At 40.6% G+C, this 26480-nt stretch overlaps 1 protein-coding gene and 1 long non-coding RNA gene across 3 annotated transcripts; one reads left to right on the top strand and one right to left on the bottom strand.

Annotated features, from left to right (window-relative positions):
- Window positions 1-2853: 2853 nt before the first annotated feature.
- LOC109628482 (solute carrier family 4 member 11-like) lies at window positions 2854-26303 on the bottom strand. 2 transcript variants are annotated; one of them, XM_020085591.2, is made up of 21 exons: window positions 26240-26303; window positions 25716-25955; window positions 15790-15840; window positions 14865-14960; window positions 14218-14261; window positions 13645-13864; window positions 13445-13526; window positions 13045-13168; window positions 11921-12130; window positions 10593-10677; window positions 10312-10437; window positions 10021-10134; window positions 9061-9193; window positions 8730-8803; window positions 7652-7931; window positions 7033-7139; window positions 5837-6002; window positions 5476-5649; window positions 5069-5264; window positions 4568-4737; window positions 2854-3614 (listed from the first exon to the last, which is right to left on the bottom strand). In XM_020085591.2, exons 2-21 carry the CDS (start codon window positions 25774-25776, stop codon window positions 3548-3550), a joined length of 2580 nt encoding a protein of 859 aa, XP_019941150.1. In that variant the 5' UTR covers window positions 25777-25955; window positions 26240-26303; the 3' UTR covers window positions 2854-3547. The 2 variants fall into 2 exon arrangements, with proteins under 2 accessions (XP_019941150.1, XP_019941158.1); XM_020085599.2 differs by lacking the exons at window positions 25716-25955; window positions 26240-26303 and adding an exon at window positions 21644-21828.
- Window positions 22389-24232, top strand: LOC138411452 (uncharacterized). Its single transcript, XR_011244095.1, has 3 exons — window positions 22389-22528; window positions 22641-22746; window positions 22851-24232. It is a non-coding gene; the product is annotated as an uncharacterized lncRNA (long non-coding RNA).
- Window positions 26304-26480: the final 177 nt, after the last annotated feature.

Below are 26480 nucleotides of genomic sequence, written 5' to 3' on the forward strand. Positions count from 1 at the left end.
ACCGTTAGCTGAGGCTAATGCCGGTTGTTTTCTTCCAGAATGATCATCATGCGATAGGACACTGAGGAAGGCAAGCGGTTGTAAGTGTCTATGTCACTGTTACCAAACATCTTGGTTTCTGTCAGTCCACACTAAAATACAACAAACAGAGTTTTCAAACTAAAATGGGACCAGCAGCATCTCCAAACTTTTTCCAAACTCCATTTTAGTGGCTCTGAAAGTTCAAAGTGTTGTGCGCACCAGGCGTATGCATCTGCACAGACAACAGCAGAAATAACTCAGTTCTCAGATCAGGAAACTGTGCTCTGTGTAGGTGGCAGTGAAAAATATACAGGTTCTTGTTCAAATTAATTTGCAGCATCTCTATGGTGACCGGGAGGTGGATGTATTTCTATGATGGCTGTCGCATCATCGTTCACTTCTTTTTTAACCCGTTGGATTCAACAGAAGGTCTCAGCTGAGTCGTGGGTTTGGCTCAGTGACCTGTCGTGTTCGTCACATTCAACATTCAACCTCAAAACTCCGAGGGCAACCTCTCTCATGGGAGCATGAGAAATGAATCCTCACATTGCATTCTGTCTCTGCTGTTATAAGGTGTATGCAGTGATTTGGCAGATTTGTACTAATTTTCTCTTCACATCTCTCACAGATGAATTATGCTCCTATTTGGTACCACATAATTGCACTGTCAGCTATGAAATGAACAATGAACAGCAGAAATTAATCAAGCCCAAAGTGGGAATCTATAACACTGCATTTGTTCAAATGAAGAGAAACATTTTCATTTTGCAGTTGTTAAATTATTTCACAAAAATGTTTTACTTATCTGATCATAACAGTGATTTTTATATTAAAGTCTTTCAGGGGATGTTCACACGGCACCTTCCAGGTCTGGTTCATTCTGCAAACACAGATTATTTCTTTGTGCAGGTGAAATATAAACGACTCACATGAAGCAACTCCTCCTGCTGCATTCAGCAGAACTGTCCGCAAACAATTATTCTGCTTTATTGTAGCAGAGTGTGAACAGGAACTTCCTTTAGTTTTGTTGTCATTGGACTTTTTTTCCTGGAAATATATTCAATCCACTCAATACAGACAGTTAATACGGCCTGGATAACATCTCCAGGAACTAGTTGTTACATAAATAATAGAAAAACAATGTTGAGATAGAAATACGAGTGCAACATTTGTAAAGCTAATCTTCTAAAGTTTCTTCTACAGACGTGAATCTAACTCTTTGTGTTTGAAATGTACTAGTGAGTGCACAGCCATTGTCCCACACCATCCAGAAGATGAGCTTCTACTGCCATCTATTGAAGGAGAACCACACTGATGATTTTACAGCCGTGCTCTGAGCACTGAGTTGTGCGTGATGGTGTGTGAGCCGGTTTTGCCCTGTTACCTACAGTATTAATGATGGAAAGAACACATGGCGCATGTTAAGTATCTTTTGCTTTGAGAGTTACTGCGGCTTCAGAAAGTGTTCAGACCTTTTCACTTTGGAAACAGTTTAGTTCTGTATTTAATTGCAAACAGGTAAAATAACCCAAGACCAGGTAAAATGTTTATTTCATTTTGTTTCAGTAATTTAATTTGCAAATTCAATTAAAAAAATGAAAATTTCTCATTTAACATATTATAATTTATTTGTCAATTAAAAATACAAAATCTCAAATCTGTCATTTACAGAGGTATTTAGACACTGTCACTTTGTGCACACTTAACTTAATTGTATATATAATTGTAAACAGGTCAAATAACCTGAAAACCAGTAAAAACATATTAATTACTTATTAAATATGATGTATTTCTTTGGAAAATTCAAATGACTCATTTTCAAAAGAATTCAGATCCTTTGCTGTGGGAGTCCAGGTTTTGCCGGTTCATCCTGTTCTCCTCAATTCTCCTTTATAATGTGTCTGGAACTTGAATTGAGTTTACCTGCAACAGACTGGATTGACTGGACACAGTTTGGAAAGGATTAATATTTTCCCACAATTCATGCTCCAAACCAGGCAAAATGAAAACGCCTCAGTCACGGAGGTGACAATAAACCCAACAGTCACTCTAACAGAGCTGCAGCAGTCGTCTGCAGAGGAAGGAGAACCTGCCGGAAGGAACACCATCTCCCAGCAGCACGCCATCAATCAGGCCTTTATGGAGGAGTGGTGTGTAAAATGGTGACAGCCCCGTCTGGAGCCTGCTAATGGCATATGAAGCACTGTGTGTGCAGAGGAAAATGGTTCTCTGCCCTGATGAGATAAAAATTGAACTCCAACCTCTGTGTCTGGAGAGCAGCAGTCACCGCTCATCACCGGGCAAACCCCCATCGCTGTGATGAAGGACGGTGGAGGCAGTGGTGTCCTGTGGGAGAGGGGGAGGGACACCGGTTGAGAGCAGGGAGAATGCATCCAAATACAGAGACATACAAATGACCTGCTCCAAAGTGCACACCACCTGAGCGTTTCAGAATCAGCAGGACAGCGACCCAAACGTTACAGTGGCGACAAGTCTCACTGTCCCTGAGTGATGATGCCAAGTCCCAGATTTAAACCCTGTAGAACATCTGTGGAGAGACGTGAAGATGGCAGCTCACAGTTGCTTCTTGTCCAATGTGACAGAGCCTGAGAGGACCTGCCAGAAAGAAGGAGATGAAGGAGGCTCAAGGTTGTAAATGTCGCCAATAGGGGCTTTTACAAAGGCCTGAGTCAAGGGTCTGAATACTTCTGTAAATAATAGATTTCAGGTTTCGATTTTTAAAGAATTTCCCAAAATATATTATGGATTTTATGAATTATTGAGGGCAAAATGTAAAAATGTATCGGTTTATAATAAATAATTCATAAAACATTGTGCAGAAATATGTATTTATTGGGTTCTGAACAGTTACTGAAGCCACTGTTAAAATGAGGAGGTTCATTTTGAGAAACATTCATTTATTTCCATCATTTTTATTTGTTTCACAACAGTTTGATTAAATCCCGACACTGTGATGCAGAGGACCAGTTACATGGATACTAACGTCCTTCATGTGTTCTATGTCTTCTCAAAATGAAACTACCAGTTTTTCTCATCTGAAGAATCGCGACGAGCATCCAATGAAATCTGACTTTAAGTTATTAAAAACTTTTCCACTGTGAGAGACAGTTTTACATGAATTAATTTCTGAGTGGTGTAATTACTTTCTCTGATTTTGTAACATCCTTATTCACCTCATCAACAAATCAGACACACGTTCTGTCTGAAACAACATGAAATTAACTTACATGATTAACGTGTTTTTAAATATATAAAAGTACGTCTGACATTAACATAACATCTGCCAGTTGTGACTATACTGTTCAGTGTAATAAAAGTGAAGGAATGTCACATATTAAAGGCCACTACACCGATGGATGAATTTGTGTTTTATAATGACACAGGAAATGAAATGAGAAGTGTAAATGTCCACGGAGTCACCAGCAGGGTGCTGCATCGAAGTCTTGCAGTCCAAATGCATTTAAATCAGTTACGAACACAATCACGGAGTTCCTCTCGTGATGTGCTACATGTGCTGGGCGTCCATGATATCCAGGTACTTGGGGTCGATCATTTTGGGAAGCAGACTGGTCCTGAGATAAAAACACAGAGACAGCGGTCACACACACTGATCATTCGGAAACAGCAGCTAAATGGATAAATCATAGTAAGAGGAACAAAACAGATAATTATACGACTAAAATCTAACACATCCACAATTATACACGATTGTCTCGTTTTTAGTAGAAGTATAAAAGCAAAGGGGAAGTGGTCTGATAACCTCAATTATTTATTTGTCAGAAAACACAGTTGAAGAAAAATAATCCTTAATCCGTCTCCACACCAAACTTTAATACCATAATCCCACCAGCAAATAAACCAACAAACAGATAAGACAATGTACGCAGCTACCAGTATTCATGTTATTCAACCCAGCCGCTTACCAACTCTCAAATACTTCAAGTCCTCGACTGTTGATATAACTTAAGTAAAGGTATGTAGATGTTATTAACACTATGTACTCCATGCTAAATAATGGGCCCACTGAGTGTTATTAATCATTAATGATAATGCATTTATGTCCTATTATCATTCTATTGCTCTGGAGCAGAGTATTAAACTATACTATTGGGTTTTTGTATTGTATATTTTATTTATCTTCGTATATTTTGTATGTATAATTTCTTTAACTACTAACTAAGCTAAACTAAATTATTCTCATTAAAGGAGTAATTCACCGATTTTGCATTTCATGTCCACAGATTCAGGGACTTGAAGCAGACTCATGTATTAATAGTGGTCAAACCAGTAGGTTTTCAGATCCTGACTCTTTGTTGTGAGAAGGCTCCAAAATAGCAGAATCCTAAAGTCTTTCCACACAGTGACAACTATTCAAAATTCTACCAAACTAAAGTTTATTCTCAGACTTTAGACAGATCCTCCAGAGCCAGAGGGAATCATCCAACTGGATTAACTGCAGAGCTGTGACTAGCATGTCACTTCAGACACTGTAGCCCTGTGCGGGTCGGGGGTGGGGGGGTCTCACCTGACGGGGACGAGCAGGATCATCAGGAGGGGGAACACCATCTTCATGTAGGGCAGAGGATACATGCCAAACGCACACAGGATGATGAGCTGGATTATCTGCAGGCCTGTGAAGTAGTGGACCTTCCTCTGGGGAACCCGGCGGATGTAGTGGGTGGGAGGATACGACGTCTGGACAGAGACAAGGGAAAACAATATGGTTAAAGATTTATGGTGGTTATGAGGAGTCGGTACATCCGGAGGGAGATCAGAATAGAAGCGCTAATAATCAGGATGCCTCCTGGGCGCCTTCGCCTCAGGGGTAAACCCAGAACTCACTGGAGGAAATATATATTCCTTCAGGCCTAGGAACACTTCAAGATCCCACAGGAAGATCCGTGGAGAGTCGTTGATAAGCAGAGGACAAGGGCTGGATGGATTTTCTTGTTTCTTATCATAACAACACCACATTTCACTTTCTCAACATGTCTTGTTACAACAAGAACTAACTATTCCTGATCACCTGTTCTTTAAGCAGCAGGCACATGCGGTCCATCATCTGGTTCCCGTCCAGCGACGTGGCGGCGATGTAGAGGAAGAGGCCGTAGAGGACGGGCTTGGGGATCCACTGCAGAGGGATGGGCAGCATGAAGGCAGACAGGCCGATCAGGATGTTGGCGACCAGAGACGTCAGGCGTGTTTCCTTCACGCTGACGATACTGTGGCACACAAAGGCAGAGAAAGGTTCTGTATGATGAACTGATATTGAGAGCAAATTGAATCTAAAGGGACTGTTGGGCCTTGGCGGAGTGAGTCTGCACTGACAAACCCTCCACAGCTCAGGGTACAAAAGGGCGCAGAAGTGCCGGTGCCTCGCTGCTGTCATTCAAAGCCTCGCTTGCTTTTTGTCCTTGCTTTAACTTCACTCACGTCGTGTAGAGGTGCCCGTTCTCTACGTGCTGTTCCACTTTGGCCAGCTGACGGGCGTGTAGGGAGGAATGTGGGAAGGCAGCGTGCATCCATGGCAACCCCAGGCAGGACATGAGGATGTTGATGAAGCCAGTCAGCATTAAGTCCCAGTGGAAAGCCGTGCCTTTTAGCAACCTGGTACAGACGTGCACACACACACGAGCCGGTTTGTCAATGAACGACTGCAGCAGTGCTTCTTTTAATATTCATGAGATAAAACTGCCAATAAGAATGAACGTGAATATACAACATGTAAATCAAATGCTGCTGTAGAGGATTATTTTATTTATTTTATATGATAGTAATAAAATCAGGGTCTCACTTGTGCTCTGGTACATGTGTGAGCGAGATGACGATGTTCTGGTCGATAAAGATGAGCAACGCGAGGAGGAAGCCCAGCCCGACCGCGCTCAGTGTGTTCATCCCTGTCAGCTTTTCAAAGGGAGGGAAGTTGAAGATGGGGCCGTCATGGACGTTGAACACAGGGACTAACAGAGGACAGAAGATTTATAGAAAACAGGATTGAATACAAACCAAACAGAGTTTTAACATAGGCCCCATTTTTATTGTACAAGATTGAAAGTCTTTTTTGAAACTATTGATTCTGGTCTTGTTGTGTACACGGTCCAAGACGTAAGCGGTCAGATGATCAGGTAGGTTGTCGGCAACTTAACAGTTTAGCCAGATGATAAGAATCCACTGTATTTGAAGTCGGTGCCCAAAATGCTGCAAAAATCTCTCTGGACTCTGGATTCTCTTTTCCCCCACTTCATCACCTAGTTTCCCTTCACTTGGTTTGGTAGTTTGGGTCAAACATTCACACTTGTATATACACTGTTGAAATCAACTAGTGCACTGCTGGTTTTAAACCTGCCTGTTTGCTTGGCCTGTGGTGATGCTGGTTGCAGTTTGACAGCTGTGACAAGTAAAGACCGGCTGCTGAACTCGACCTTGACGCTGCACAAAGACATTTTCACCTGATTATTCAAAGAGCAATGAAACTCGAGTCAGTACGTAGAACCCTGAAATGGAGAATCGGTTGCCGCTGCACAGATCGCTGGTTGTACTGAAGGTTTATTAACATTTAATTTCTCACGTGTCCAAATTCAACACTGTGCTTCATTGGGTCCTTAACAACACACATGCTTAGTGTGAAGCTGATAAGATGAATGGTTCTTTTGATATGTGAGCCACACAGAGAGATACAAGATCTCTTCATTGATAAATCTGTTTTATGTCCTGAACTGTCCACGCACGTTGAGTCCACTTCCTCACATAAATATGACAGAGAATAATGAAGTTAATAATAAGGATTTCCCCTTTTCCCTTCATAAATTCACAATGTGTTGATCCACCTTGATTCAGAACTCACACTGGTTTCAAACCTCACTAAAAATAAATACTTTCCTTCATGAGAGGATTCGTGAGCAGTAAGAGAAGTTCAGTGCCGAGGTTGTGACTTAAACTCCCGAGGGTTCTCGTCTATCAATCATTTTACTTTGAGTGATGTGTACTCACGCTGTACATCAAGGAAGAGGTAGGAGCCGATGAAGGAGCAGATCACGACAGAGGTCGGCAGAGCACAGTCAGACACCACCTCTCTGACTTTGTCGTTCAGGTATGGGCTGTGTGGGAAAGAAAAGAACATGTAACTCTGATGTAATAAATCCTACAGGCTTTACCTCAGGATTTACAGTAGCTGTTCTCTCAGTATAAAAAATATTCCATGTCAAGCATTGAAAGTTTTGCAGCTGATGGGAAAGAACAATGACGTCCCAGTAGTCAGAATCAGTCTTTCATAATTATATACCTCATGTATTACATTGCTGAACCTGGAGGTTGAAAATCAGTGTGCGTGATTTGTTATCTTCTGTCTGACTCCTGTACTTGTACTATGTACTTTTTTATTTTCAGCTTCTATTATCCTCATACAAGTTATGAGTGAATATCCTGCTACTACAGTTAAAGAAGGAAAGTAACTATCACATTATAGTCACAGTATTATAAAATATTGCCATTTTACTCTACTTCATAAATATTGATGGAAGATGAATTTCTCATATCTTTTACTGAAGTAAAATTAGCACAAATTAGCTTCAAAACCTGTATTTCATGTTGGTCTGACGAGTGAACGTACCTCCTCTTGATAAGATAGAGGGCGTAACCGAGCCACAGGGTCCCCAACATGAGCAGCAGGCAGAGGATCGGCCTTTCTCTTGTGCATAAAACCAAAGACTCGGGCAGGAAGACCAACGCGTGTCCTTCGGCATGTTCCGATAGTGAACCGGTCACGTTTTGATGTCCGAGCGTGTTTCCCGTCTGGTTCTTTGCCGTCTCTAGGATCTCAGTGATCTGCTGAAGGACCAGCGTGCTGTTTGTGGTCGCCAGTGTGGGGTCGTGGTAGAAGTGCTCAAAAACTGGGAGGTGTGGAGGGAAGAGGAGAGGAGAGGAGAGGTGTGACACTAGAGACAGACTAGAAGACATGTGACAGTATCTATTATTGATTTAAGGGCATTTATCCCAACCCACAGTATTTATCAATATAAACTGGGTATTATAGTGTTTTGAGGATTACTTTTGCGTTCTCTTGTGATATTTTTTGCTTCATCTCCTGTTCCCATCATGCAACAGTGTCTTTTCATTATAGGTGCAGACGTGTGCACAGTTCTGACAGCATCCTGCAGATCACGGTGCTGTGTTCTTCTGGACAGACCTCTTGTTATATATCTGTTATATTATTATATAACCATGCCTAATGGGCTATAAGACTATGATTCTACAATAATACTATATCAGCATACTGCAAAGTAAAATTGAATAAGCTGCAGGGTTGGGGATGGGAGGAAATGAGCAGAATTGGGCTACACCTGACCCAAGCTCATCGGGAGGCTGGGCCGGGTTCCGACAAAGGATTCTGGATCGGGTTGGTCGTGTTGGCTGGGCTGATTTTTTTACACTGTATTTCTTCTCCTTTTTGTAAAAGTAATAAACAGGAGCAAGGTGAACTGTGTTCAAATTAGAATACCACACACAGGAGGTCCAGTTTGATTTCACGCCTTTCCCCTGTAGACTCCATGATGGATATGTGCATCTGCTGGGCTACATTACCAGTAACAAATGACAGGTGTGGTGTTTCCCGTGGAGCGATAGCTTCGCCGCAGAGGCCGATTCAATTTCGAAAATGTTTAATGTAGTCTGACCTTGACTTCACTCACTTTTGATGGTTCCCTTCACGGCATCCCCGACAAAGGCTATGGAGATGAACAATGCGATGACTTCTTCTGTTGAGCTGAGAGATAATGGAAGGTAAAGAAGCATGGCGTGATCAGTCAACACTGTTTTTTAACACGGGTACAGACATAACAGTCCATTCAAGGCAAAATGATGGCTGAAGCAGCAGCGGCGTTCACTCAACAATATTAATGGTTCTGGCTGGAGTCATATCAGTGACGTCACCTCAGTGCACGGCCACACACTTCAGTGTTTAGTTATATATTAGAAGTGTGGGGCTTCTGTCACGGTAAGAGAGAAGTGTTGTTTATTCACCGTTTGAAGAGCTTCATCAGCAGACTGACATTGAACAAGCCTCCGAGGATGAGGAACAAACTGTTCCATAAACCGATGCAGGCGTAGAAGGCTTTAAAGTCGAGGTCGTAGTCGTCACAGATGCCCCTGATGACTGTGAAACATGAAGACACACACAATCTCATCATTAACGACAGGTTTACTACCTAATAGCTGCCATGTTGTTTAATGAATCATTGTCCATGACACTGACGGCAGCTCCAACTCATATTTACTGTAAAAAGTAAAATCATCTCACAGTCAGAAGGCGAGTGTCTGAGCAGATCTGATTTGTGTAGTCAAATCTTCACTCTCAGTAACCAGAGTGGTACTCAGTAGAGCACACAGGCCCAACAGTCTCCTCAAATTAAATCAAGCTGCACTAAACTTCACATGCTCACAGAAATCAGTCCCCAAAATACGCCCATGAATTATTCCCTTGAAAACTGTGACAAAGTTTCAAGTGACCCCATTGACATTAATCATTTTATTAAAGGTTTAATTATGAAACACTCTTCCTCAGGTACCATCAGAAAACCAAGAGAGGTGAGGTTGTGTGACCGGTCAGACTGTCTCTCTTTGACTGTTTGATGTCGCCAGATGTTGAGGTTAAATGACTGAATTGCTGCCAGTGATGTTGTTATGTCCAGCATGAGGTTATGTTTTCACCCCCATTTACTTGTTTGGTTTGTTTATTTGTGAGCAGGACGTTTTATTTTAGTGCACATTCAGATCAGATCCATGAATCTCTTATCTCTTTATTTAAAATTGTGAGTGTTTTTCAACATTTCCACTGATTACTTAAGGACTCATTTGTGGATCTATGGTACGAGTGTGTGCAATTTGCTTGATTTAATTTGATGGTGGTTTGCACTCCTCTGAGTGCCATTCATGATTTTTTTAACTTAATAAAGCGTTAATTCAGTTGCACAGAATACACACCACTTATGAAAATGGCCAGTGGTGCAGTGGTCAGTGGAATGACGAGCGGCGAGCCGGAAAACAAAGAATAGATGACTCCTCCGATGCTCTGTCCGACAATGGTCTTCTGAACATCTGTCAACAAAACCAAAATCAGAAGTGGTGGTGAATGTTCGACAAACTTCTGAATCACATTCTGCTGTTACACTTTTTTAACTCTGCAGCAGATCTCACATTTTTATCAGGAAATAAATGCCTGTGTAATAATACAGTCGGATGTTGCAGTTTAAGGCAATAAGCCGAAGTCTTTACCTATCTCTCCTCTTGTGCTTTCATCATTCAGCGAGCCAAAGGCAATAGCAGGCAGCAGAATGGCAATATAGAGAAAAATAGCAGTGGTGGTGTATTTCAGCAGAGAGCGATCCTCCCCAGTTATACCTTGATGGATTATTTAAAGGGTTATTAAAGATATAAAAACCTTATCAACAGTGTGAGGCTTTGACGATGAAATCATTTGATTCAGTAGCAGTGACAAATCAGCCCATCCGGCACATGACCTCTTAGGAAGCAGCGTTACGAGATAGTGTTATTACCGTCTGTGAAGTCCGAGGGGTAGAGGGGGAGTCTGCGGCGGAGGTCGCCATAAACACCTTTACCGGCTTTGAAGAAATCTCTGCACTGTGAGGGAAAAGAATTTAATCATTGGATGTTTGAGTCAGTGTGAAGGACGGCACCAAGCTCAGAGAACAACTGTTATACTAAAAACTCTACAGGGGCAGGAGTGGATGAGGTGTTCTCTGATGGCACCAGAGACTTGTCTTATTTTCTCCGTGCACAGAAATCTGCATGAATATCTGAGATTAATGTCCTAAGAGCAAATCATGATGAGCACAGGGGCAGGAACATCACAGCCATTAAAGTGGGACGGCCATGTCAGGGCAGTGGTTCTCAAATTAGGGGAGTCATGAGACGCAGAGTAGTAGTAATCCGTTCACATTGCAGTCAAAAGCCAGATGTTAAGTGGGTTTTAGTCCATTTGCAGCACTACAGGAAACATAGGTGATTTTCTACGGCGCTCAAGTTCTAAACAATGACCTTTCTGTGCTTAAACCACCGGGGGGTCAGAGGCTGAAAGGTTTGGTGACCCCTGTGTTGGAGGCTACATCTATCACCATAGAGGCAAGTTTACAACAAAGCAGATAAATCAACTTGTTGTAACACCTCTGCATACAACCTCATTGATTAATGTAATAGATTTTCTGGCTGATTTACGTGTCATTTGACTGATTGAGTAATTTTTGAAGAGACTGGCATTGTGTCTGTAAATTACAGCTTGTCTTTGTTTTAGACAACTCTGGATGAGCAGTGCAGGATAAAAGTTTGGTTTGGCTGTAATTAACCAACATTTAACTGCTGTTCTGAAGCTGTTTATCACATCAGGTGTCGCCACAACCTGTTGTTAACTTCAGTCTTTTACAACCCACGGACACGATGCTCTCTGTGTAGACAGTGTTTGGGTGTTCCCTCTTCTCGCCCCCTGCTGCTCACACACATCTCCTCTTAATTTAAACACGGGACATAATGAAGTACTTCATCATTTCATGGAGCCCTGCACATTCTGCTGCCAGAACCACGGCAGACCTGGCAGCTTTTACCAGTCTGTCGCCCAGCTGCTTCTCATTCCTCCGACCGACATAATGAGACTCGTCTACTTCACTGCGCCGCGGCTTTATGTGTTTGGATCCAGTGGGAAAACACGAGGGTGGTCTCCACATGTGGCGAGACCCAACAGTCAGTAAAGAAATGTTGCTTTTACAAGTGAGCATGTTTTGTTTGTTACAGTCGTAAATCCTGGTTATTGCTTTTTGGCATCACCATTGTTCTTATACAACATTTAGCACATCGTCCTCTGCTTTCGCACCTGAAGTGATTTCCCTTTACGTGGATCTGAATCCTCCACCTCCTCCACGACCAGCTTCTCCGTGGCGACAGAGAGCTGCTGCCGCTGGAACACCAGCTCCTGTTTGAACTCCTCCTGGGTCTTTGCCTCCAGAAGCTTCTGTCTGAAGGAAATGTCGGAGAACATTGTGGCAAACGTTCGGCCCAGCTCAATGGCCGTCTTTGTGCTTTTCTGAAAAGAGATGAAGAGGAAAGTGTGTTGCTGTATTCTGTATTCATTATACTGCAGTCTGCCCAGTGCTGAAGTATGTCTGTCATATTTCTGAAGTACTGTCCAGCGGATTCAGTGTAGCTTTTAAAGTTCATTTATGTTTTAAACATTACGGGACAAATCTGCCCAGTGTTGCAGAAACCAGGAGGATCAAGGTGCTGGAGCTAAACCTCAAAAATAAATCTATGCACCCTTTCAGAATACACTGTCAAAATTATATTTTTTATAGCAGCACTCCAGAATCCAAACATGTTCAGTTTATTATCAGAAGCAGCAGCATAGATTCACATTTGAGAATCTGGAAATTTAATATCTGGCTATCTGGCAATATCCTTATTTGCAATAAGGAAATTGTGTTTTTGCCCCTGTCGGTTGTTCAATCATTCAATTACTTGGTTGGTTGGTTTTCCACAAAACTTGGTGGAAGGAGGACATGGGCCAAGACAGAATCTATAAAAATGATGGTATAGATTTGGACAATGGAGCAAATAAAGGGATTTTTGTCTAAATCCTTTTGTACATTTTCACCAGTTTCCCAGGGAATAATTCATTGATCTTGATTAAAAATAGAATCATATTTAGGGAGGAATCTATTATACTGTATCATCCGAATGAAAAATCCAGATTGAGCAGAATTAAAATGTGATTTCCCAGAGGGGTAGGCCTTTCCCTCCCCTCTACGGTAATAAATGGAGCTATAACCCCATATCTCCCACCAATGTGTGGCTGAGATAATGTGGATTCAGTGGAGAATAAACATCTTGAAATGCATTTTGAAAAGTTTTAGAACTATGTCCAAACAAATGAGACAGATTTGGAGGTGTGTGCCAACCTACTAATAAATGAATCAGCCAATGGAACAAATATGACTTTACCGTTCTGGGAGGTGCCAGGATGAGGATGACGTAGCGAGCCTCGCAGCAGTTGACTCCCCAGTTCTGCGGCCTCTCCAGGCGGGCAACACAGACATGGCGTCTCTGCAGGCTCCGCACATTGGAGCTGAAATGATAGGAAATCTGTTTATTTTGAATCAGTGGTGTATAAATGATTGATTGTGCAGCAGTCTGTATTGGCAGGTGCAAAATTAGAGGGCACTTATCAAGCTTGGACAAAATTACTTTTCCAGTTAAAAGAGATTTTATGTTTTGCCCTTGTACAGTCGAATGGACTCGGGAAATATCCACGTAGGGAAATTACCACATAAATTCACCACCTGACATGGTAACGGTTTCAAATAGCTGCCGTCCACATAAATATTATTGGAGATAAACTCACAGAATACAAAGCCAGGACTGCTGGTATCGAACCCCAGTGGAAGTAGCAGTCACACCCTGAATGGTCTCTGACAGGAGATGAACTGTGAATCATAAAAATGCAATGAACAGCCGAAAAAGCTTAAGTGTCGATATGTGAGGCAACCAATCAATCAAACGCTTCATCTCTGAATGATTCACTTCTAAAATGTTTGTCTTCACCATTAAACTCTTTTCCTCCAGCATCGGTGAACAGGCTGTCCATGACCTTGTCCACGTCGCAGCTCCCGTGGCTGTCCTCCACCACATGAGTCAACATCCGCCTCAGGACCTCGTCCAGAGTCGCAGCCTTCTCGTCCAAAAGGATGCTCGCCTGGGCCAGGAAGCTGTCCAGGTCTCTGTGGGCACGCACTTCCTCCTGGAAGTTCATTGGCTTCACATACTGATGGGAACAGAGGACATCAGATTTCAATGTACGATCATGATAAGATACGAACAGGTGAAATGTTAAAGGCTCACTCTCTGATTTTGTGCAGTGCCCAGCATTCGCTCTAAATCCCCACATTCCTCCCATCTCAAAAAAGATCCTTTGAAATCCAGCACAGTGTCTCAGTTAGTCAGTAACGGTGATTTGAGCAGACAGATTAGGGATCTGAGGAGACCGCTGGGAGCTGCAACAAAATCAGGGGCCATCTTTAAAATAAACAGGTAGAACAGTTATCTGTGCCAGAGAATCTGTAAGATGCAGCTTCTCAGAAGGAATGATTGTGACTGACGGGAAAAAGCAAATCTTACTTTTCTTGTTGTATTTAAAAGTCCAAACGCAGGACTGTCAGGATCTGAAGAGAGAAACACAAGGAGATTTGTATTTAATCTCACTACATTTTTTACATGCACACATATAAGTCTCTTCACCCCAATCCATAATGTACAATATCTTAACTTCTAAAGGTGTGAGTGGCCCCGACCAAAGTATAGTATTACTTTACTCCATAGACTGTGTTGGAAATGGACGACATGAGAGTTCCCCAAATGTGAAGCCAGAGTGTCTTGATCTTGGCTGGTATAGGTGACAAATCCCACCTCCCCCATGTTAATAGATGGAGCAAACTAAAACTGGTAATAATGAGTCGTTTGATGATATAAAAATGAGTTGAAACAACATGATTGACAGCTGAGACTGGCTCCTGATTGGTCGAGCACGGGTATTGATCCTCAACTGCAACTGTGCAGACTCAAAATACGGCAACGATCATATCCGGGCTATTTTAACTTCATTTCTGGAAAGTGGGAGGAGATGGAGACATGTCAACCATCCAATATAAATTCAGTTTTTTCCTCAGGTATTAATAGTTAATAGAGAGAACGAGCTGCTAGTTCATGTCAAACACACACACACACACACACACACAGACAGACACACACAGACAAACACACCATACCTGAAACACTAATCTGGATCTCATTGTCGTAGATGTGGCTCTTGTGGCTGACAGGGGAATTTTGCCCACAATCCTCCTGTTCCCCATCCTGCAGCTCTGTAGATAAAAAGTAAAAGGTCCCAGTCAAGAGATGACTAAACCTCCGTTAATATATATTACAGTGTAATTTGTTTTGTAAATATTTCAGATGTGTCAGAGGATATCTTTTTGCTTTGTTAAAATTCCCTTTACAACTGAGTGAATCGTATAAAATAACCAGCGGTGATAAAGGCCGTCACAGCCTCAGTTGTTGGCTCAGTGCGACAAGTCAGGCTGAGATAAACTGCTCCTTGTATCAAGGTTAAGATGCGAGCAGTGTCTCCAATAAGGGACGATTTATTTTGCCCCCTCACCGCTCTGCCATCTGTTGACAAGCACACAGCAAGAGGGAGGGAGAGGCGTAATAAAAGAAATCCTCCTTCAAACCAGACGTGCAGCAACGTAACAAAAGCGGCCCCTCGTAAATTCCTTCATCGTACTGAAGATAAAAATGGCATCTTGACTGTGAGTTTTATTAACGAAGGGGAAACAACTGCAGTGTTAGAGAATTAACCTTAACCCTTCACCAGCAAAGCTGTGTGCTATGAATATTCCCTCTTCCCATCATTGACTCAGAGATCATCTGCCTCGTTATTTACCCGTTAATTAACCTCTCAACACACAGCGAAGGGACTGGCTGTGCTCACCAATATGAGAAATTGGTCATCAGCGAGCAGCGAGAAGCATTGGCATTAGCATAAATAACTGCTGCACTAAATTAACGGGCGTTGGCTCTGGGAAAAAAGAACTGAATTACATCTGCGATGTTTGTAAAGCATCATATTAAAAAGAGCAGCGCCCAGACTGAGAGAAAAAGTTAATCAAATATGTTACAGCAGCTACGCACCCATCTCCTGGAACAGATATCCATTCTTGGACCTCCCAGTGGACGGAGCTTCTGCGAGGGAGAAAAGACAAATTGACACAATTATTGTTTTGATGTAATTAATAAATAAATGTTAAGTGATTTGCAAAGGCAAAAATCCCACTGTGTAAAGGTCAGCATCTAATGTTATGATTGCAGAAAAAGGAAAAGTCCGAATTTTGACAATCAACAATATTGACAGTAATGATATTGAAACAAATCCCTTGATATTACTCGATAAAGCTGGTATAATGAACAAGTTGCCAAACATTCAATTACAAACACATCAAGCAGATTCAATGCAACATTAGTGTTTATCTGGAGTCGTGATTCTGCTCCATGAGGAGGGAAATATCTCAGGAGGGAAATAACGGCTAAACGCTCCACTGTGTTCACCAGGAAGTTACTGAGTCTGTCTGTTGTTTTTCTGTCTGAGTTTTTCAGAGGTTCTTTGCTGAAAACAGCTGCCTGTTGTGTCTGGAAGAAAACTGGTGAAGGCAGCGCAAATCAGAAAACCCACAGAGGCCATTTAACCAAAACAATGAGCTGAAAGGTGCTAAAAAATCTGCCTTGAGCTGAGGGACACTGCGGCGTCTGATAGTGTATTCACTATGAGCTCTTATAAATTTCAACACTTGATTATACATGATATTCCTCCACTGGTTATTCCCAGATCTGGGTTGGTGACTTTGCTGTTCGAGCCCTAAAACTGTGGAACAGTGTACCCGTCGAGATCAGACAGGAAACACCAGCAGTATCTTTTAAATCTCCTTTTAAAACACTTTTCCTATTGGAAAGCTTTTATAAAGGTTTGAAATATTGTGTTATTTTGATTACTGCTATATTCTTTCTGAGAAGCACTGGCCACTTTTTTAAGAAAAGTACCATATAAATAAAGTTTATTGTTATAATACTGAATACTCTAATCCTTTAATGTCAATAAAGTAAATAAAGTAAGTCACACATTTTTTCCTGGAGGTGTGAAAATGTTATTTTAAAAAACACATACATATTACTCCAGTATAGAAATAGAAATAAAGTCCCAGTCAGACTCAAAACACATGCTGTTGTTCATGATCAATGCATTAAACCCTCAGGTCACAAAACCACAACATTTTAAATATTAGAAAGCATTGATTTTTCCTCCACTGCAGACCTGCTGTCTAATATGTTTTCACGGAGGTGTTTGTTTACAGTTAAGCTGACCAGCGCGAGGTGAAAACACTGTGAAACTGGACTCCACGTGGACTCTGATGCTTTTTCTCTTTTCTTTGACAGTAGCTGTGATTTCACAAGCGACAGACACAGCCTGAGTTTGTTGGATCCTCTTTTCCAGTCGGTCAAACCACCGAGAAGCCATTTGTCGTGTTATAAGATGTGAATTTAAAAAAAGAGGAATCTCCAATAGACACATTGAGAATAAATACTATCAAAAAAAAAAAAGGAAACATGCTGAGAAACTCAAAAAGACCCCTACGCTCTCAGTTACAATAAAAATCTGACACCAGCTGTGTGTTCTGTTTGTACAGGCAGTGGTGTATGTGTGAGACACTGCTGGAGCTGCACACATGAGCTTTTCCCCGCCTGAGGCAGAGTTTGGCTCTCGGGGCTCAGGAGTGAGGTTATATCTCAAAGCAGATTAGACAGAACATTCCCAGGCCTCCTCCTCTTCACAGACAACAGGGTGCCAACGCGGTGCATTGAGGATGGTTGAGTCTGCTTGATACAGACCTTTATAGTCTTGTCTCATAAAGACAAAGGTCAAGTTTACAGTAAAAACCCTTGACTTTATTTTAATGGCAGCATGATCGGCCGCAGAGTCTGACGACCAGTGAACAGTAGCACCACACACTATTCTCATCAGTTCCAGTTGTAAAACTGGTCTGAAGATATACAAGACATTCCCATGACAAAAGTAGAAACTGACAAGAGAGAGTGTGTGGGAACTTTCACCTTTTTATCAAATCTACCCACGACTGAGAACCAAAGTCAAATCTATCAGACGTAATACTCAGTCTTTCTGCAGGAGTTCAGGCTGCAATGGCTCCTGTCTATCGGGTTCCCTTCAGCAGGCGCCCTGACCTCCTCATACCTACAGCAGTCTTGTGACGGTGCTGGTGTAAGTCAACCCTTGAGTCTTTCCACCGGGGGAAACTTCTACCTCGAAAAATAACCTGCATGCTTTTGACTCCTTGGCCTTGGCTCATTAAAGACAAAAGAAATTGTCCCTGTGTTGCTTATTATTATTTTTTTTTATTCAAAAAATATATTTAAAACATGATAACTCATCCTTTACCAGGGGCAGATCCAGGGCCAGGGGCACTGCCCCAAGCTGAAATGTGATTGGCCCCTGTCCTGTCAGTAAAAAGTCACTTATCTAACCATACTACTGATAAATATCACAATTTGCTAAGAAGGTTTATTTTCTATGGGTTTTATTAAGTAAACAATGTGCAAGGAACATTTTTCAAAGTGTAATATACCAGGTCGACGTATGGAGTAAAAAACGAGGTGACTTCGATGTGCACCTTATTGAATAAGGAATTGTACATGGGTGTTGGACATATAATTGGCCCCTCTGTTTAAACCGTGGCCACTTTATGGCCCCTAAAATTCAAAAATCCTACATCCGCCTGATTTACACATTAATGCATGAATTTATCCAGTCAAGTGATTTTAGGAGACAAGCTGAACCTACCCTTCAATAGTTTTTCACTATAAGTTCTTGGGTTGTAGTAACAAGCAAAGGAATATAATGGATGTGTGTGTCTCAGTTGGCAAAATGTAACTGTTTACTTTACCAAAAGAGCACGGTCACACTTTAATTTAGTAATTTCTCTCTTATCCTCCTTCTCTTCAGCTGACTTCAAGCCTGCGGGATGTTTTACTAATCCCTGCCATCCTGCTATCTGTGGGCAGAGGATGTCCTTGAGCCACAGGAAACAGAAGAATCCTTGTTGGGTCTCTGGAATCGAGTGCCCTGAGTTACAAAGCTGAAAACTTGAACTGTGCGAGGTCAAACTAGCAGACGGGAGACGGGGCATTGGTGTTCATGAACATAAGGCGCTATTGTTGTTTCTCTTATAAATATAAATGCCTGTTTTTCAATTGTGTGCTTTTTTGTGAGACATACAGTCATGTGCTGTGTTATAAAATATATTTAACTCTACTTTAATATCTGCTGCTGAGCCTCAGTCAACCCTATGAAGATCTAATTTGACCATGGTGGATGCTCACAGCTGAACAGTGTACACTCTGTACACAATGTACACATTCATAGATTGAAATAAAGCAAATAACAGGAAGGAGGAACCACAGCTCATTCCACTTTAACACCTCAAAGACTGTCTGATGTTTGTTTATCCAACACTGCGGATATGACCACTGAACCAACAGTAACCACTTAGTTATACTTTACTCAACAAAGTACACATCTTTTTTTTTTCATTCAGTTATTAAAGAAGTTCATGAGACATACGGCAAAAATCCAAGAGACCATTGTGTCTCGAAGGTAAAGCAAAGTGAAATTCATTTCTATAGCATATTTCATTACAGCGGATATTTAGTTTACATATATGCAGTATATATATATATATATATATATTCATGAAGTATGCATAAACAAATCTAATACACGAGAGCACAGGAAAGTTTTCTGCTTTTAAACGTGACTAATGTTATCTGGTCAGGTACTGCAGCCGCTGGGACCACAAGAGCACCTTCAACAGATTTTGTTTGAACTTGATTAGAAGGTTCATACCTTTATATACATTCGATGGTTCATACTGAATCACTATGTTGGAGAGGTGGCTGTTAAGGGATGTATAGACAAGAAGCAATGTTGTTTTAATAACAAATCAAATGCAGAGAATATTGCATCACCTATTCTGAGAATATTTGTTTCTGTCTTGTTAGAATTCTGGTGGCAGTATTGTGGATTAGCTGCAGTCTGCCCATGATCCTTTAAGGTGGACTAGTGAGGAGGGAATTGCAAAAGTCCAACTGACAAAATAAATGCATGAATAACTTTTAGCCTGATGCCAGAAGCCTCCTAAATATTCTTTAAAATTTCTTTAAAAACATTTCTTTAAAAAGTTCTGTAATGTCGGCAACATGGATCTGAAAGAGGAAGTTTTAGAATATCCATGTGTTTGTCATTCAGCCGATGAGCTGACAGGGCTGAGGTCTTCTGCTGACACTTTTAACTTAGTGATGACAGCACACCTTGTGTTTTTGCATTATGTGGCCAAGAGCCAGAATAGTCACCCTGAAGAGAAGTGGACCACATATTGATCCCTGAGGAACTCCACATGTAACAACATGTTACCAAATGACCTTTGGATGTTATTTGAACCAATCAAGTCCTGAAAGTCATGTCTCAATCCTGTCAATTAAAATGTTATGGTGCTTGGCATTAAAATCAGCACAATGCACAGATAGAAACTTTGACCATTGACACTGTTGGCTTGCAGTTTAGGAATTGCTGTACGAAAGTTTGTTTCAGTTTGTTTGTGTTTCAGTGACTGAAATGTCTTGTTAAGTGGTCTACTGATTTCTTCAGTGACTTTTACCGAGGAGAGGAATATTGCACATTCCACGTTGCACAGAGGTGCTCGTTATTGTTCACGTCCGTGTCCTTTAAAAGATGCAGTGTGGAAAAACAGAGCAGGTGGATCTACTGAAGTCCTTCACAAACTCTCTTAGACAGGACGAAAGGACAAAGAGTTGTTATCAGTTTAGTTTCTGAGTTGTCTCATCTGGATTACATGGTTCTGCTGTGTAGCTGTGAGGTCTCCCCCAAAGGTCCAATCGCTAATTCCTGTTTATCACATTAAAGTTTTGGTGGATTAAATAAAACTGAAGAAAACAGTTTTAACAGACAGAGACACTGTAGGTTTGATAAGAGCTCCGACACCATCACACAATCATCAGCTCCACTCAGTGAATTCCTTCAACAGGAACGGAAAGCTTTGAAATTTGCCAGATTACAATTTCGGACATTTTTCCACCAGTTAAGCTTCTTAATCCGTGACCTGAGAAATATCAAGCAGGACTGTTTAACCCTTAAATGGCACTAAACAGTAAACACATTAATACTTTAATGTTGGGCTGCAAGCAAGGATTATTCACATTATCAATTAATCTGCCAACTAATTAAAAAATGAAACAAAAACATAATTTCCTAAAGATAAATGTGATATCTGACATTTTACTGACACACGATAAATAAAGTTTGGAATTTTTAAATTATTAAATACGTTTGCTGAATTTTCTGTGGACTCGTTTTGTTGGAAAGTCACGGTTGTTGTGTTTTAAAGATTAAACAAAACTTTTTTGAACTGGAACATTTAAATTCTCTATGGGAACAATATATTTCTCTGGACTGATCTAATCCACTGGACTGCTGCTGCAAGGGCGTTCAAACAGATGCTGAAAATAATTGCAGGTCTGAACCTCCATTACAGACACATGTATAATTTACCGTCGTTTTGTAAATATTGACCCACATCTTTTGCTTCTGACTTTCAGGCTCTCTTGACGGTAAAAGCATCTTGTTCATATTCTGTTTTGAATGTGAAGAATATAAAGACGTAAACAAAGATATTTGAATTGCAGCCAAACAAGCAGGAAAAATGAAGTAAATTGTAGTATAGTAAAGTTATTACCAAGCATACGCAGGCTATCGACCCTTTTAAACAACTTTATAAATATCATCAACACACACACACACACATACACACACAGAGAGAGAGTCACACTCCTAGGGTTTGACACAGATGGCTCATGTTGCACCATGGAGGACCTCCTCACCCCACTCCACCCCTGTGAAACTCACCAGATGGCACAAAATGGAGGACCTGTTTGGCTTCCATGTTCTGCAGGTTTGTTTCTTAGGTGAGCCGCTTCCCACAGGTCAACCCATCATCATCTTCTCTGCTCTCTAACACCCTGGACTTTCTGCTGACCTCCTCTCAGTGTCTCTACTACAAACACATGCTGAAGTGGAATCACCTCCCAGAAGCACATGGGTTTGTTGGGGGAGGGGGGGCAGGAAGGGGAGGCATGAGGAGGGTAAGAGGGATGTGTGTTTCTGCTGGGTCCTTGTGCCTATGGACTGAAATGTCCTGGAGCTGATTTAACATAAAACGATAGGATTTGGGAATTAGTCTTCTATTTAGATTCGTTTAATCTTAATAAACCCTCTGTTAATTTAGTTTGCACTGAAAATTGGCCGTGCAGCTGAGTTTGGACAGTTTGTTCAACATTAATTCACAGTTTATTTAACAAAGCAAATATCCTTGTTTAACTTTAATGTACAAAAACTTTCAAAGCAGCCAGTCAGCCAGTAATTTAAACCAAACCCACTGAGGTAAATGTTTTATGTATTTTAATTTTAACTTTTTTTGACCATTTTTATGAGTGTAAAAACTGTGCTATGATGTGTGTGTGTGTGTGTGTGTGTGTGTGTGTGTGTGTGTGCGTGTGTGTGTGTGTGTTTGTGTGTGTGAGTCCTATTTCACACAAGGTGGTGATAACGCCATAATTAAAGACTCGATGTTTTGTTTCATTTTGTTAGTGTTTGCGTGTAAAGATGGACGACCAGCCATCTCCTCAAAAGTGAAGCCAAGCCATCTTGATCGCCCCCTGGTGGCTGGCTGCAGTATTTATCCTAAACTCCACCAACCTCCATTTCAATTCAAATTTTTATTTGTCATTTCAGGTCGGTCTTATCACACTGATGTTCAAGAGTTAATTATTCCAGTTTGAATTCATTCTGGTTTGGTTTTATTTGCTAAATGTTTCTCACCAAATATCTTGCGTGTTTCCTTTAGGCCTGAACTACTGCTAATCAATCATTTTTGGAAGAATTTACAACCAGCCCATCCACTCCTCAAAAACACAGGATGCCTTTAATTGAAAACACCTCTTCAATTATTTGTAAGAATAGACTCTGTAGAGGACAAAGGTCACTCCTCTCCTCGTGCATATGAATATCTTCTCCTCAGTAATTCATCTTTCCCTTTGATACCACGCTCGCACAGATCTGTGAAATCCTCAAGAACTGCTGCGACCGCTAATGCGAAATAAGCAGACGACGAGGAACACGCGACGCTCCGCCCTGTCAGACTCTGTCAAGGTTACACTACGAAGAAGTAGCCTGATGCAAGCCAGACGCAATAACACACAAATGGACCAGGAGAGAGTCGTGGAAAAGAGGCCTGGATGGAGCACCAAACTAAGGACACACCGCCCCCAACAGTTAGAAGATAAAGTCACAGTCAGACCTGCTGCTCAGGAAAATGAAGAAGATGCATAGATTTACCATGAAATAGTAATAACTGTGGAATGTCCTCTTGCTGCTGCCACTCAACGAATTTCCCTGTAGTGGGACTTTTCTTATCTTATCTTGTCTCATTGTACATTATCTTCTCTTCTCTTTATCTTTGCAACGTACAAATCTTAGTTTCAACATTATATAATTAATTCAGTAATTGGTCAGTATGCAGTTTTACATATATCTAAAAATTCATAATTAGACAAAGCACTGTAATATTTAGCTATCCATTCTTTTTCTTCATATTTAGTCCTTGATACAGGTAGACAACAACTGTGCTATTGTTTAACTTCAGTAGTTGTTACTTTCTCATTTGTTCTTCTCTCATTTATACGTCTGCTCTTGAGTTTAAAACAAAATCATTCCACCACAGAAAAGAAATAGATACAACAATTGGCCAACGGGTAACCATCATATGAACAATGACACACACACACACACACACACAGGCAGCAGCAGTGACAAACAGCAGATGTCCTAAACATTCTTCTATTTATTTCACTTTATTACTTTATTAAACTTAAGTTATGGAGACAATGAGGCTCGACTATCACTTGTTTACACAGGCTGTTAAGCTTTTGATTGAGTTTGACTCCAGAGAAATATTTAATTTAGCCTGAAGGAATAAATTGCACTTATTTCTTGGAATTGTAATGCTGCGTTTATATCTGACAGTTTGGGAGGAACATCTCATTCCCACTGAGGAATATTAATATAAACAATAAGAAAAGAATAGAGAATGACCTGTGTGAGATACGTGACTTTCTACGGGGACATAAATTTGCATTGAAAACAAAGAGTCCTTGTAAAAGATGATGAATTTCTCCCCGTGGATTACCTCTGTTGAAACTACATGATGCAGTTACTCATATAATACCTGTTATACTTATTTATAAAGTGACTACCCAACTTAAAAAGCTCTTTTTTCAGTGAAATCAACTGTGATGTATTCCTTAACCAGGGCAGCTTTAGTTCTTTTGGGTGGATGGATGCAGATTAAAAAAACAAGCCTCCACATTCATGTTATTTTGTGATGATCGAGATCGACAATTTGAACACAACGTTGAAAACGATCATCATTTTAGCCCAAGGCAAACAACAAAGTGTAAGTGCAGAGGTAATTGTTCCTGTTTCTGCCATAAGGTGGCAGCAAAGTCTGATGTTAAAAAAGCAGCATTTTATTTAGTAATTCTATTTTTAAAGCCACTTTTATAATACAATTGTTTTTATTGTTTTCATGATGTACTTAATTTTAAATGGGCTTTACTTTTAAAATTCTCAATCATGATTTAAAACAGACTAGAGCAGAAACTTTATATTATTTGTAATATTTTTCTTTTTTTAACAAGACCTAGTGCAACAGTCACATATGTTCGTTATTCTGGGATTATATGAATTTTAGTTGTGTTCTCTGCTGGGTGCAGAAAGAAATGGACACTTAGAATTGGAACTTCATTCACCTCCAGTAACTGTATCAAACCTGAGTCAAATAGTGACCAGAGCAACACTAACAGAAGCCAGGAAAGCAATGAAATGTTGCATTAATAAACTAATGTACTGTGGTCAAAGGGTTTGTTGCAAGAACACTATGAGTGTAGTTGAGTTCATGGTGAAACATTAATCAAACTGCATGAATGCCTGAGGGGCATAACTGAACGAAACACAAACAACAGAACACCTGAGGGGCATTTCAGAGGGAAACACATGAGATGTCTGAGCTGTTGGTTATAAAAGCAACAAATATAACGTCTCTTTGTATGAATTTTCAATTAAAACCTGCACCAAGAATAAGGTGATAAACTGAAAAAATATGTTGACAATATTTGACTGAGTGGAGCTATAAATGTGTAACAGGATGCATGTCAAACATTAAATATGGGCACATGTGCAATGAGATTGATCAGTGTAATAATTATGCAGATTATTATACTAGGAGCCAGAATAAATTGACCTTTTAATGATTCATTCCTGGCACTGTTCAGCTTTCTCACAAAACACCACATGTGTATTGACCTGTTTATTCTGAAACAATAAATGTGATTTTGCAAGAAGCAAATAGTATTTTGTTTAGAAAATATTATGATTAATACATTTGAAACGAATCTCCTCTGGATGATGAAAAAAATCAGACATGAGTGTTTTTAACTTTATAAATTGTCCAAAAATCCCATCTTCATCCTATTGCTTCATTTGTTTCTGATTCACTTTACACCTGAATGTATAAAATCTGTTCTTACTAATCTGCTGCTCATTGTGTTTCATAATTTGACCTTTTATCTTGAAGGTCATCACAACCGAAAGCTTTCACTTCATATCATTCTAAACCTGCATCATTAAATTCCAGGGTCATTATTTCAGCACACATTTTTCTTTTACTTTGATAATATTTGACTCTAATAATATTTATGAATAAATATATGATTTCTTATTTTGATGAAATAACAGATGCCTGAAAACAATCCTAATGTTTCCTCATAGGACTTAAAATCCCCTTGTGGAGCCTCCTTAAAATCAAAGAACAAGAACTAACAGATCATCCACAGACACTTTTTTTATGATTTAAAATTCTTACCTTCAGCAAAATGGTTCACAGTTACTCCTGGTGTCTCCTCTGCTTCCTTTTTGTTCTTCATCGGGATTCTTGTAATTCAAACAAATGGTTATTTTCTATACGCCGATTAAAACTCAACACGGAGCCGAGGGTGGTTTGTGTGAGTTGCAGCATGAGTGGCAGGCCAACAGGTAGATGGGACGGGGCCACTGCCAATGAATAACACTTTAATGTCCTCTCTGCAAATCACAGTGAAGCTGACTTCAAGGTGGGATTGGGATGACAAAAAAAAGGAGACAGGGGGAAGGGTTAGGATTGAGGATGGGGGGAGGTGTGAGGAAACTCATGCTGGGACTCATTGATATTTTAATGTAAGACATTTACCACTGCTGTTTTCCTAAACCATGAAAGCAAGCATAGCATCGTATTCATGTTATTCTAATGGCTCCTGACCACCAGCTCTAAACAACTATGTTAATGCATCTGTTTAAAGGCGACAGTTAAGTCCCTGCAACTGCAGCACATTCTTACTTTGATTTACTCACTTTTGCAATGCAGGGATGAACCTGAAGTCATGCACGTGTCCAGTAGTAGAGTACTGTGGCTCAACATGTTTTTTGTAAAGTCATTCTTGCAGAGGATTTGAAAAAAAAGTTCCCATGACGTGTTGTCCCACTTGTGGCAAGGTTAAAGGTCAGCCGTCAGAGAAAGAGACCAGATATGATATGGTTTCCTCTTCTGAGACCTCATGAGCCTTCTTCAGACATGTACTCTGGAGGATGATCA

Source organism: Paralichthys olivaceus, chromosome 9 (assembly GCF_024713975.1).
Source record: "Paralichthys olivaceus isolate ysfri-2021 chromosome 9, ASM2471397v2, whole genome shotgun sequence".
Classification (NCBI taxonomy): Eukaryota; Metazoa; Chordata; class Actinopteri; order Pleuronectiformes; family Paralichthyidae; genus Paralichthys; species Paralichthys olivaceus.

Coding starts and splice junctions, on each gene's coding strand:
- LOC109628482 (XM_020085591.2), bottom strand. CDS start 25,776: ATGAAGAACAAAAAGGAAGCAGAGGAGACACCAGGAGTAACTGTGAAC. Junction 12,131..13,044: donor TCCTGGCACCTCCCAGAACG/GTAAAGTCATAT, acceptor ATCTCTTTTCAG/AAAAGCACAAAGACGGCCAT. Junction 10,438..10,592: donor CCCCTCGGACTTCACAGACG/GTAATAACACTA, acceptor TAATCCATCAAG/GTATAACTGGGGAGGATCGC.